General features: G+C 36.4%; 1 protein-coding gene and 1 long non-coding RNA gene across 2 annotated transcripts; both read left to right on the top strand.

Annotated features, from left to right (window-relative positions):
• Positions 1–4,401: 4,401 nt before the first annotated feature.
• On the top strand, positions 4,402–6,359 carry LOC131030587 (brassinosteroid-responsive RING protein 1). The gene has a single exon (XM_057961453.2). It carries the CDS (start codon positions 5,452–5,454, stop codon positions 5,974–5,976), a length of 525 nt encoding a protein of 174 aa, XP_057817436.1. The 5' UTR covers positions 4,402–5,451; the 3' UTR covers positions 5,977–6,359.
• A 1,835-nt stretch (positions 6,360–8,194) lies between these two features.
• Positions 8,195–9,823, top strand: LOC131857471 (uncharacterized). The gene is made up of 2 exons (XR_009358762.1): positions 8,195–8,290; positions 8,377–9,823. It is a non-coding gene; the product is annotated as an uncharacterized LOC131857471 (long non-coding RNA).
• Positions 9,824–13,830: the final 4,007 nt, after the last annotated feature.

Raw genomic sequence — 13,830 nt, 5'->3', positions numbered from 1 at the left:
AGTTCGAGACTGAAAACAACACCTTTGACTTCAAATGGTTGTAGAATGTACCAGTAACTAAACCAGGTGATGAAACCCACAAAACTGGAAATTAGACAAAACCAGCTTTCCAACGATATCTCGTTTGCCAAAAAATGATATCGTATGCCCAAGTTATGGCCAAAAGAAAAAAAAACCCCTCTTTTATGGCACAAAGAGGGTCAGAGGGGCCATGCAAGTTGTCTGTACTATTGACGTTAGCACAATGTACTTTTGTTGCAAAGGGTTGACTTTTTTTTTTAATTATAAAAAATCTTTTAACAACATGCACCAACTTGATTTTTTTTTTTAACAAAAAAAATAAAAAAATCCAGCGATCAATTTTTTTTTACATCTAGTTGATTTTTTGTTTTGAAAATATTTATGAGGTAGGTGCAGGTGCAGGTATAGTCGTACGGATTTTCGGGCCTCAAAAATGTGTCAATAAAAAATCATGCCTTAGATGCCCCTGTCACAAAAAATAGTTGAATTATATATCAAAATTCATCCAATTAGCCTCCTGAATCCAATTGTGAGGTTTTTTTGAGCCTAAAATGCCCAGAAACAAAGAAGCACCCCATATTCAAATAAAAGGCTTTGAAAAACTTGAAACGCTAGCCTTCAAAAAATTCTTCCGAAAAAATTAGGAACAAGTAGTAGCAGATGTAGGCTCTGATACCATCAAGAAGTTGAGAAATACAACTTCAGAGATCCCAAGAACACCTGCAAGCAAAATACCTGTCACAAGAGAAGAATGGAGGCAAAAAAACAATAATGGCTCTGAAGAAAAAGATTATCATTCAGAGAGGGAATCAAGAAAAATACCATGCTTTTTACAATATTGCTCCAAATATTCTATAAGAAAATTTTCATCCACTTTTTGTAATCATGTAGCCAAAATTTAGCATATTTAATATTAGATTTATAAATAGTAGTTGATCCTTTGTCAATAATCTTCATGAACATTTCCCTAGGAAGATCCACAACCATTATAACTTGTGACACACTATTAAAAAGTGTATGTCTATTGGAAAACTATGTACAATGCCTTTTCTTATCCTAGAAAAAAATTATTGTTTCTCCTTTTCCAAATAAACCACAAAATCTCAAATGAGAGTACAAGCAAAAACAAATTATTCTTAAATCTTAAACCATCAACATAACTAAAAATAATTTCTTGCCAAGTGAGGTTTTTCCTATTACCCCACTTACGTATATTACCCATGAGTAAATTTTAAACAATTTAAAGAAAAATTACAATAAAAAAAGGAGGTGACAAAAGATTTAAGGATATCTCAAACTTTACAAGAGAAGGATTAGAATAAACAATAAAACTAATAGAAAAAAATTCAATTAATAAAAGTCAACTAATAAAAGATTTCTCAAGTTTAAGAGACTTATACCTACACCACTTAATTGATTTAGATTAGTACTTAGTATCAAAATTTAACATTCCAACAATTTTTAATATGATCAATCACTGATTGGGAGTCATACAACATGTTATAGATTTTGGAAGAGTTGATATTGAAAAACATAATTTACCATCCTACCATTTGAGTTCTCTAAACTTTCAATATTGAAATTAAATTCTACTGAAAAATTAATATAAAAAAAGTTTTTTTTTAAGATAGAGAGGATTTCTTTTAGGTTTAGGTAGGGAGTATTTTTTCTTGAAATAATTTTGACCCCTAACATAACTAGATTCAAATGTATTAAATCAATAGTTCCTTTTTGTGCTAGAAATTAGTAGAGCACTCTTGAAAAAAAAGAAAGAAATTTATTTTTCCAGTCAGATAGATAAATAACTACAAACTTTACCCTTATCTTTGCAAAGAGCATCTCCATTAGTCATTAGACACTTCACTCTCCCATGCCCTTCAAATGTTGTAGAACAAACTATAACTTTATGCATTAACCAACAAAAAATATTAATTAAGAAGTCATGACGATGAAGTCCTTTCCAATGCTTAGCCTTTTTTTGAAGTATCATATTGAATATTTTCTTGACAAACACTTTTTAAGCCTCATTGCCTTCTAAAGCCTTAACAATATATTTTGTAGCCAAAGCCAAACCATAAATTTTTAATTATTTAAACCCATCCTACCATTATTATTGCTTAGGAAATGCCAATCTCATTTCAATGAATGTCTTTTCTTGTTATCTTTACCTTTAGACCAAAGTAAATTGATAATATGTATATGAATATTTTTAACTTGGTGGTTTCCAACATCTAAATAGACACATAATATATGAGTAAGTGCAAAAAATATTTAATTATAAATGATACTTATATATGGATATTTATTTAAGTTATATTTTATGTATATATACTTTTAGGATGTTTGAGAATGGTTTCAGATCTCTAGGATTTATAATACAACTTTTATAAGTTTTGAAAGATGTTATAAAATTTCAAATAATCAAATTTTAGCAGCCTCCTATCATCTCTCTCTCTCTCTCTAGACATATCACTTTCTTGAACTTCAAATTGTTCTCCCTCTTCTATATGCTCTCCATCTCCATAGTTTATTTTGATTACCACCTTGAATTTGGTAAAATTTAGATCTTTATCTTGATCTTCAACATTCATAATACAACAATAGGACTTTTTCAAACTCTCCATTCCCTCTTCACCTTTCTCTCTTCTTAACACAATCATATACCACACCCAACTCGAAGCATGGGCCTTAATTTGTAGAAGGCAAATCGAATCCCATAAGTACTCAATGATAACTCAAACACTAGTTCTTACATTAGTTGTAGGCTAGTATGTAAAATAGTCACCAATTCAGATAAATTTAAAATGAATTACAATCAAAACAAAAGACAACATGAAAACAATAAGGGGAAATCATAATAGATAACAATCAACCTAACAAAAAGATTATCAATCAAAGAGAATTTCAATGAAAGTAGCCAAGAATGGTGAAGAGCATTGATCAAAGTTAATTCAAAGGAGAGGGGCATTATCTAAGTTGAAAATTTAGGGTTACCAATCATCTCTTTCATCAACCTCATAACTCCTCTCCCTTTCTTAAAATATCAATGAACAAGTTGATGTGTAATATTTAAGTTTTAAAAGGGCCAATTTAGGGAGTAAAAGATAAGATTTCAAAAAAGGAGTACTGGATCTTGACACAACCTAGTCTACAAATATGATGACACTGATATTTTAGTCCAAGGCAATAGAAATGTTACAAGAAGAGTTACTTGAACCATTGAGAGCTAATTATGATTTAAGGATAGACTCAATTCACATGCAAAACAATATAATTGAACATTATGAAATTTCATTTATGATAATACCCAAAAGCAAGTGTACAACAAAAGAATAAAAATGTATGGTACCCACTTTTATTAGGTACACTTATATATTTAACTTATTGAAATCTAAATATTATGAATATAACTAATAGATTTTATATATTTGATAGACTAATTGATGACCCTTTATAAAACCTATAAAAGAATTTAAACACAAATTATAGTCAAACCTATATTTCTCATACACTTGCACATATATAACACATCCCATCCTAAATAATTGATAACAACACATTAATTTAAGCTCCATTACATAAAATATTTTAATATTGTACAAATTTTAAATAAATATTAGTAAAATCATATTTCATTGATTGTAATGTGCCTCCATTTGAAAATCACATGTTGATTTAAAGAAAATAAAATTATATACCTTAAAATAATTTATATTAAACCATTAATAGATCTCCTTCTCATGCTTACATAAGAAAATGTCATATATAAATTTAACCTTTTAACCTTTTATAGTTCACCATACACCACTACCAATTCCACCTATAAAAAATATTATAAATAAATTAATAAATAAAATATATGTTAAGCAAGCAAACAAAGACCTAATTATGAAATTGAAGATTGTGCCCACAGCTACAGCACGAGGAAAACAGGGGACAAATAGTATTGTACAAAAGGCACCAAGACGCCATGTGTGTCCAAAATTCTTGCAAAGCCCACTATTATTTATTGCTTTCCCACATTCTCCATGCTTAACAACGAGGTCTGAGCACTAGCCCTCAAGTTACCTCTGACTCACCCCATCACCACTAAGAGGCAACCCCACATTATTCAATCAATATTTTTCACCCATCACAACAAAACATATTGCAGTGACATCTTTCCTCTCATATATCAAAATCAGGGAACTGTGAAAATCCTAATCAAAGGCATAATACAATTGCTTTTGGTAGTAATTACAATACCATTTTGGCTGCCCCAAATGAAAGTGGCTGTCAATTCTTGTCCTGTCAATGCGTGTCGTGTGTTTGTGGGTGGGTGAGGGTGACTCAACACAAAAAGTAGCCCCTGAATTGCTATAAAGACCAAGCAGGGGCTCTCTTCCAACCTCCCCTTTCCCCTCCTCTCTATTAGCCTAATAGGCTCAGAGCTTTGGATTCCTTTCTTGGTTTCTCTGCCCAAGGTTTCTGAAGCAAATGCTGTTCTTCTGAGAATTTGCTTCTTGAAGAGATCACATTGCTGTCTTTATTAGCAGTGTTGATTCAATCTAGTAGAAAGCTCTAATACCCAAATGCTCTTATTGGGTTTGGCTCCTTTATGCTGTCAGTGATATTCCAGTTGTTCTTCAATCGGTCTGTGTTTTTTTCTTATGTTCACTAATTTTGCAGTTGGATGAGCAGGAATCTATGATTTGCTAGGCCTGTTTTTGCACCTTTCGGCTTACGAATCTGCTTTTCATGCTGTCGGAGTAAGTCCTCGTAGGCCTACTCTGCTGAAATCTGCTGTTTTTTTTTTGTTCGGCTGTGTAGAGTGAGCTTTTGCAGGCCTAATCTCTTGTGGGTCAGCTAGAAATTGCTTTAAAATCTACTTTGAAGGCCCAAGTCTTTGTGGGGGTGCATTTGTTTCGTGTGACAGAAGTCATATTTTAGGCCCAAAACTGGTTTGGGTTGGCTCCAAAATCTGTGTTGGTTTTTGAAATTTGTACCTGCTATAGAGTCTGCATCAGGCCTAATTATTAAATTTTCATCTAGGAAGCTCAGATTTAGGCCAATTTTGTTGGAGTTCTGCACAAATTAGGCCTTTGAACTTCAGGTTTTTAGACCTCAAACTCATTTGTGTACATAATCGAGGCTTCTTGCTTCTAATTCATCTGGATCTCTACCTAGCCCAGATATCTTTTTGGTCTCAGAAATATCTGGGTTTACACAAGCCAATTTATTACTCCTCCGAACTGAGCTGGGTCGGAACTGTTACGCACAAAGCCTAAAACCTGCATCATTCGCATTTGCTAGGGACTCTCAGTCGAGTTGGGCTCAACTCCTGTTGAAACTCCAAGCATTCTGCATAAAATATTTGTTTTACAGTCCCAGTTGAGTGGGGATTGATATATCTGAACCAAAATCCGTCTGCAACAGGCTGCTTCCTCTGCTATGATGGGTTTTCCTGCAGGCTACTCAGAGTTCATCATATCCAAAGTGCTGTTCAATGCAGTATTTCTTCTTTCATCTATCAGGAATGGAATCTGTTGGCTCCTCAGTTTCATTGGATTAGCCGAGTTTTTGGAGCAGGAATTCGCAGATCTGACAGAGCGTTCCGCAGCTGCTTGCTCTGCTACCGCATATATGATAAGGGAGCGCCTTCCTGTAGTAACATTCGGGGTTTTAACAGACAGTCTTGACGGATTTGACGAGGTATCATGCTCTGTCTGTTTGAATGAGTTTGCTGAAAATGAAGAGATAAGACAGCTGACAAATTGCTGCCACATTTTTCACAAGAATTGCTTGGATAAATGGCTTGATCATGATCAGAAAACATGCCCTCTTTGCCGAACCTGTCTAATGCCAGAAAAAATTGAAAACGATGAAACAGAAGGATCCTGGGCGGTGGAACGGTTATTGTATTTATTTGGGGAAGACATGGTATTCCAATCACAACATACAACCCAAATAAGATAGGAATCCTTTTAGTTATTTTTAGGGTACGAGGCGTAAAGTAATATCATAACTTAAGTCTCAGATAAAATTACCCATTTTGCTATTCTTACTGTAAATACAGGCTAGCTCGCCTCTTATTGTTGTAAATGAAATCCACATGTATATGTAGCACTAGCATCTAGGTCGGGAAATGGAGAGTTGTGTTAAATGTGGTGCCTGTTTTAGTCCTGCCTGTCAGAACAGACACAGTGCTTTTGGTACCATAGAGAATTATGCAGTAGTATTGAAGGCCGGAATACCTTTATTTTACACATATTTTGCACTGAGCATATGTAATACTAATATATTGTATTGGTGGGGAAATTACACATGTAAATGAAATCATTGGTGGGGAAATTGGTGAATGTATTGTTAGTTTTGACTGGTGCCATTTCTGTGTTGCAGAACTTTGTCTTCGTTTCAATTCGGATGACATGAAGTGTTCATATCCCTGTAGGTTTTTTTCACCAACTAATATTTTCGTGAGAGTTTTTCCAAAGCGGGATTTTCTGAGGTGGGTTGTGTGAAGTTGAATCTTAAATACAAAAATCGCATTGGATTTCAGAAATAAAATAGATCTTAAATATACAACAATGATCGTACAATAACAAGGCTGAAAGGAAAAAAATCATCTAAAATCTTAATCCATACACAACCCATTTGATCTCAGAGACTTATTATATTTTTTCATATCCTTTGCAGTTCAGCAGAGGAGTTTTCGCTTCAAAAGACTCTGTTAAAATGGCCTTGATGGCCAGAGATAAATTTTGACAAACGAACTTAAATCCGTTGAGGATTCGGCATGCCGTGTTTCTTGTAAGTTTTCTTCTCTGTTATGTCATGGTTTCCTCTTTTATTGTGGGGTGAAGGAATTGGGGTGATAATTTTTTCAACACATGTTTTTTAGCTGCGGTGTCAGCTGTTTCTGCTGAAACCCTAATTTTTAAAACTGAGTTACAATCCTATGCATGATCTCATCGCACTGAAACGGGTTACAGAACCCAAAGGGCTACATCGTTTTACTTCAAATAAGTCCCAGATACATGAAACATATTTATGAACATTATATGTGATACGGATACCATTGATACCCTACCCAATAGATCAGATTATTATTACATTTCATAGAAATCACTGACTTGAAACAGTTGGTTTTTAAAAGTTTTTGATCAAGATGAATGCCTAAACAGATCCGTTCATGGTGCCTCCTTAAAAGCTTAAGTTGCGGAATTTTTAAATCTAGTAGTCGGAAGGCTGTTGAGCGTAGGCATCGAATTCTATAAGTATTTTGATGGTTTATTTTTCCTCATGCATTAGAAGATGTTTGTATTATGTAATCTGGCTGGCCAGTTAGTATGGTAGCATAAAATTAGATCTTTTTCAGGAGGTGTGTTTTTTTTTTGTTTGACTGCTTTATATGCTATGCTCTGCTCGTATGGGTGATGGATCTCTAATTTAGCAATGGAACTTTTCTTTGCAGGCAATGGAAGGTACTCTCTGATTTTCTCTAGCAATGGAAGGATCTCTAATTTAGGTGATGGATCTCTAATTTAGCGATTGAATCTTTCTTTGTAGGCAATGGAAGGTACTTTCTGATTTTCTCTAGCAGAGAAACGTCTGACTTTCATTGCGATTTGGTGTCTCTATAACATATGGAAGGAGCTGCAAATCGAAAGAGAATGAAAAAGTGGATGCTGCTTTATTTCCTTCGCTTTTTCTTGGGCAGCACAATTCTCGACTTTATTTTGCTTTCATTTTGAGTATGATGGAGGTTTGACATCTTTCTCTAGCGCCATAACTCGATAAAAAATCTTTGAAATCGATAAAATGAAATATTACAGTATCGAGGTTAATTTATATGCGTAGTTGAAGGAGGTCTATGTGGAAAGCAGAAGCATTTTGTGATCGATTATGGCATTGTTTGGAGTTTCTTACACAGATTGTAGACCCCTGTTATTCACAGATGCTAGCAGTTTCAATTGCCATCATACTTCCAAGTGGCCTCTCGGATGGATTCAAGCAAGAGTGGGAGGGGGTTTAACAGCTAAGACCGTTTTAGCATTTTTGGATTGGATGAATTTTTTTTATTGACGTTTTCAATCAAATTCAATAATCCATCATCAGAAAATAGAAAATAGAAAGCAAGAGAAAAGAAGGCCCTGATGATGAAGCAAGATAAAAGAAAGCCCTCATAATCCAGGCCCTGATGATGAAGCAAGATAAAAGAAGGCCCTCATAATCCATCATCAGACAATAGAAAGCAAGAGAAAAGGCGGCCTTGATCTGCTCTGTACTTGTAAGTTTTTTCGATCTGCTCTATATTTGTAAATTGTTTATCTACATTTCTAAGTTGTTTGATCTGCTCTATACTTTTTTATCCAGGCTATATCATTGATCTATTGTTTTCCCGGATTTCAATACACCCATCTTAAAGACGTTGATATTGCACTCGGAAAGACGTGTGTTGTGGGTTCTTTTGACATCTTTACATGTTTATCTGCAGTCATTATATATCCTTATAAGCTGGTGTTTTGCTAAATATCCAAGGCTGTTAGCCTGGGCCCTGAACAAAACTGGGTTCATAACAATCTGCTGGGACAGAGATTACTAAATGGAAAGTAGTCAAAATGTTGGACAAATTACCCGAGCTGAGAAGACATGGTTGCACGGGCACCTATACTGTTTGGGCCCAATAAATGTTGCAAGCCTTACAGAGTATAATGACGTTGGCCCAACTGATTCTAGCATGCAACGATATGGTCGGGGTCGTCTTGGAGAATACCAGCCAGGTGCATGACAAGACTCTTGCAGACTCTTGCAGCGACTACCAACGATGGAATGATTTGGCTGCACGTGGATGCAGAGAGAGAGTCTTGGAGACCCTTGTAGCGATTGCCAATGATGGGAATGACTTTACTGCAGGTGAATTCAGGGATCATTCGAGAAGGAAATGGTTATTCAGTCCTTCGAATGTACAAAATACATGAGTTATTTTCATGCATCATAATTTATGTATTAGTGTATCTTAGGGCTGGCTAAGTGTCTGAGAACACATTCAGTGTCTAAGAAGATCAGATCCGTGTAGTGACCGCCAATGATGGAATGATTTGGGTGCCGTTAAATTCTGGGATTATTGGAGAACGAAATGACTATCCAGCCCTTCCAATGACCAATTCATAAGTTACTCTCATGCATCGTAACTTCTGCATTAGTGCATCATAAGAATTAGATAACGTCTGAAGATATGGAAATGGTTATCCAGCTTTTCTGATGTACCGATACATAAATTACTCTCGGACAACATAAAGACTAGATAATTCGACTGAGAATAATCCAGTACCTAGCAAGACCCTTTTAGCGACCGCCAACAATGGGAATGACTTGGCTACGGCAGGACATGAAAGATCTGCATCTGTCATCATTGGCTATAATCAAGGAAGAAAAGAATCAATTGGTGTCACCTGAATTGGAGTAGCCTGAGCTTGTGTTTGGGAGTCTACCTTGATGTTAAAATAGTTGTGTTTATTTCATATTTACCCATCCTACAGTTTATCCGGTGTTGGGTTCTTCGCTGACTTCTGGTTAGGAAGGTCAAGATCGGAGTGGGTGGTGCGGTCTGGTTCTGTTGTTTTATTAGGATGTGTGGGGCTGCTTTGGTTTCATATCCTGTTTTGGCTTTTTAACTTTTATGTTACGAGGGCTAATCGGACATGTATTTTTCGAACTCTGTAAAGAAGGCAGCTTTTCTAGAGTTTTGGTCCCACAGGAGTTCTTGTCCTTGTAATGATGGCATTGTAGTTTCTGCTGTATTTAATAAAAGTACTTTTTTGATTTTGAATCAAAAGAATTCTTATGGGGAGAGTCTGTTTCTTGGATTAAGTTTTTATTTTGTTTTTTTTAAAGTAAAAAGATAATAATACACAATTTATAAAAAGGAGTGAAGTGGTACAAGGTACTATTTCAAATAAGTAAAATTCAATTTTGAAATAAAATATAATAAAATTTAAGTGGGGTCAAGCTCAAACATCAAGAAATGAGACTCCATGATGGTGAGGGGAACATCATTAGGGTTGTAGCTACTCTGGTTCCAAAACGGCATGCATATGATGCCAAAGGCATACCATTCAAGTACGACAAGTCCATGAGAGCGATGTTCTTGGGACCCATAGATGGCATAGAAGAATTTGTGGCGGCGAGGACGTGGATGATGTTGTCGGTTTGCGTTTGACGGAAAAGCTTGCTCGCGGTTAATATTTTCCCGACTGTTATCACCGCGATGCGACGATTACATCGGGCAAGGCGGTTAACATATCGCCGGTCAGGCGGTTTACATTTTTGGTGATCGCCAGTTTTTATTTTATTTATTTTTGAATGGCCACATAGCCATTTTTTTGGCTAACTCGTTTTATTGCGTCCACGAGTCGATTAACATCGGCGGTCACGTGTTATGGGCACAGTTTTCAATTAATTTTTTAAAAAATTTTCAATGAGAACTTGATTTTGCAGAAATTGAAAATATATTTCGTCCGGGAGCTACATGCAGAACGCACTGGTGTAGGCGAAACAAAATATTCGATGGTGTAAATTCATGTCGATCGTGGCATGACAATGTCCTTGGTTGAATCACTGAGCGAAGGAGCTGCGCTTCAATTGTAGTTATAGGTATGCATTGTCAAAATATCTGTGGCTCCGAAGGGGAGGGCAAAAGCCGACCGCATGCATGGGTATAATGGAGCTGCCTGTTAACACGCGGGTTTTTTCATGTGCAGGGAGGAGCCGAGGTATCAAAGGTATTGTAGGGCTCGCATAGGGGGGTGGTACGATTGAAGATTGTTGTTTAGGGTTATGGCGGCATCGGTAAATTCAAACCCTAACAGATAATGATAGTTTTATGATTCTTTCGTCAACCCTGTGTTTTCGATTGTAATTTTTTATATCATTTTTGTATCGTAGAGGTGGTTGTGAGTGTGGCCTCAGGAGGTGTCAAGAGTACAACGATTTGGGTGGAGGCTTAGACAGCTGCGGTAATTTGAAACCCTAAGACATTTAATAATTATTTTTTTATTTGTTGTGCCATTTTGTGATTTATCTCTGAAAATTAGGCATCATTTTGCAACATGGTCGTGTCAAGATACCGAGTTTCCTTGTTTGTGGTTTGGCGGAGTGAAGAAGATCTACAAGATTTTAAAGGTATGTATATTTCCATAATTATATGTGTCAGTTTTCCATAGTGAGCAGAGTTGTTAAAGATGAAATGCTCGTTCTTATACACGCACATTAAAAGCCAGAAAAAAATAAACAACTGCCGACGTGTGTGTGTGTGTGTGTGTGTGTGTGTGTGTGTGTGTGTGTGTGTGTGTGTGTGTGTGTGTGTGTGTATTGCTTCATATATATATATATATGGGTTTGGCAGGCTGCGTAAATTCTGGCTCATTGTTGAAGGGCGTCCGATTTTTGAAGGCTTGATTGTTGATGGCTCATTGTTGAGGGCTGATTTTTGGGATTTTGTTGAAAACCTTTAGGGTTTGCATTGCTTGTTTGCGGTCTGGCGTGTGCTAGTATATATATGTGAATATGAAGCAACACACACACACACACACAGTCACACACGCACACACACACACACAAACATGTCCTTTGCAATACAGAGGAAAACGACAGAATAAAACATAGATAAATGAAACTATGGAAATATTATGCTTTGTTTCCATTATTCTCAGGTGCTCATTAGATGAAAAAAAAGAAAACCTAACCCTAGTGGTCTCTAACCCTAACGCGACGATATGCATCTATTTTGGCTCCAAAACAGACAAATATTCGACATAGGCTGAAGCTATTTTGACTACATATAGAGGCAAACAAGAAACACAAAAAAACAATGCAAACCTTGATGATTTAAAACAAAATCCAAACCGAAACAGGAAAAATACAAGTTATAGAGGCGGATTTCAACATACCCCAAGCCACAACACGACACAGAAAATGATGAAAAAAAAGAAAACCTAACCCTAACAGTCTCTAACGTTTATTCTGGCTCCAAAACAGACAAATATTCGACATAGGCTGAAGCTATTCTTACTACATATAGAGGCAAACAAGAAACACAAACAAACAATGCAAACTCTAATATTTTAAACAAAATCCAAACCGAAACAGGAAAAATACGAGTTATAGAGGCGGATTTCAACATACCCCAAGCCACAACACGACACAGAAAACTGCATTCCCATAAATCCCCCTTCAACAATGAGCCAAAATAGATGCAGTCTGCTTCAACAAGGAGCCCTTCAACAATAATGTTTTCGTTTGCGCATTAGTCTTACTTTTTCCACGTTAGGCAGATTAAAAAGGCGGCATGTTTGCTATCGTCAAACAAACATCAAATCAACTCCTAATTGTCAGCAAACAGTAGATCAACTCCTAAACAAGAGCAGGTCACGCACAATCAAGGAATGGTTGCATCAACCCGACAACAACCTGATATTGAGGAGTCTGTTTGCATCAAAAGGCAAACCATAACATTTAAACGAGGTCAAGACCACATAAAAGAAGCTCAATTTGAAACATAACATTTTACCTCACTTTCTCTTTCATGTAGCTATTAGGTGCCTGCCACTTGTATTTGCATATATATTTATTCTCGGACATGTATGTTGATGCATGTCATTGGTACAATAGGTCCTTTTTGGAGCCAGAATAGATGCGTCTCATGTATGTCGATTCATGTCATTGGTACAATCTCACTTTGAAGCCAGAATAGACATGTCTGACACAAGTTGGAAGCACCTAATCACACTCAAAAAAATGCAGAATAAACATATATGCAAATATATGTGGGAGGCTGTGTATTGTGGCTCGAGAGCGGACCTATCGTACCAACGACATGCATCAACATACATTTTCGAGACATGCATACCATGCCAACTTGTCGTGGCACTCGAACCCATGTTATGTGACGTGGAGTTGTTGTCGAGTTCTCGATTTCACTCCTCGGGGCCCACGCAAAATTATGTGGACATGCTGGAGGATGGTTGCGACATGCTGGAGGTTATCGTCGGTTTATTGTGCATAACACGCACATTAAAAGCTTACGAATGAAGGAATCGTGTTCGAACGACATCTCGCTAGGAAGAAGAGGCCGCGGGCTGCAAAACTTGGTACATTTGTCAGAGAAAAGACTAGCACGAAACTCAAGTTACTCTCGCAGTGGGACGCCTCTATTGTGGCTGCAAAAAACAGTATGGGGGGATTAACACCCCATGTTTGTGGCAAGTTTTTAATTGTAGGTTTTGCATTTGATGGCTACTTTTGTCTAACACGATGCTGTTAGTCTGTATGATTTGTCTATTTTGGAGCCAGAATAGACACAACCTCTCAGACCATTGTTCATGTATGGTTTGCGATTTGATGCAGCTAACAACGGTAAAGCCAAAGCTAACACGCGATGCAATTTACAATTGGAGTTGGAGTTAGTCAATAACAAGGCTCGAGAATAGATAAATGCTACTGCGTGTTAGTGACATGTTATTCAATTGTAGCGGTTGAATGTAAAATATAGTGTAAAACGTGCGACTAAGTTGTGTGTTAGTCGGACGATAGCGTTGATTTCGAGTTGGAATAGAGGCGTTTGTCCTTGAGCGCATAACAATAGTACGAAAATAGGTGGTTGGTATAGACAACTCTGGCACAATTCTGGCACTATGGCAAATTGACACATAATTTAGGTGATATAAATTACTTAGTGGTAGTTTATATTGAATGTTAAACTGCATTTTCATATATGAACATGTAGGTTCCTTTTATGTCTTTTGAAATGCATTTACTTCCCAATGTAGA

Source organism: Cryptomeria japonica, chromosome 8 (genome assembly GCF_030272615.1).
Source record: "Cryptomeria japonica chromosome 8, Sugi_1.0, whole genome shotgun sequence".
NCBI classification, from domain to species: Eukaryota; Viridiplantae; Streptophyta; class Pinopsida; order Cupressales; family Cupressaceae; genus Cryptomeria; species Cryptomeria japonica.
Note: the sequence above shows the minus strand (reverse complement) of the source record. Positions and strands in the feature narration are given on the sequence as shown.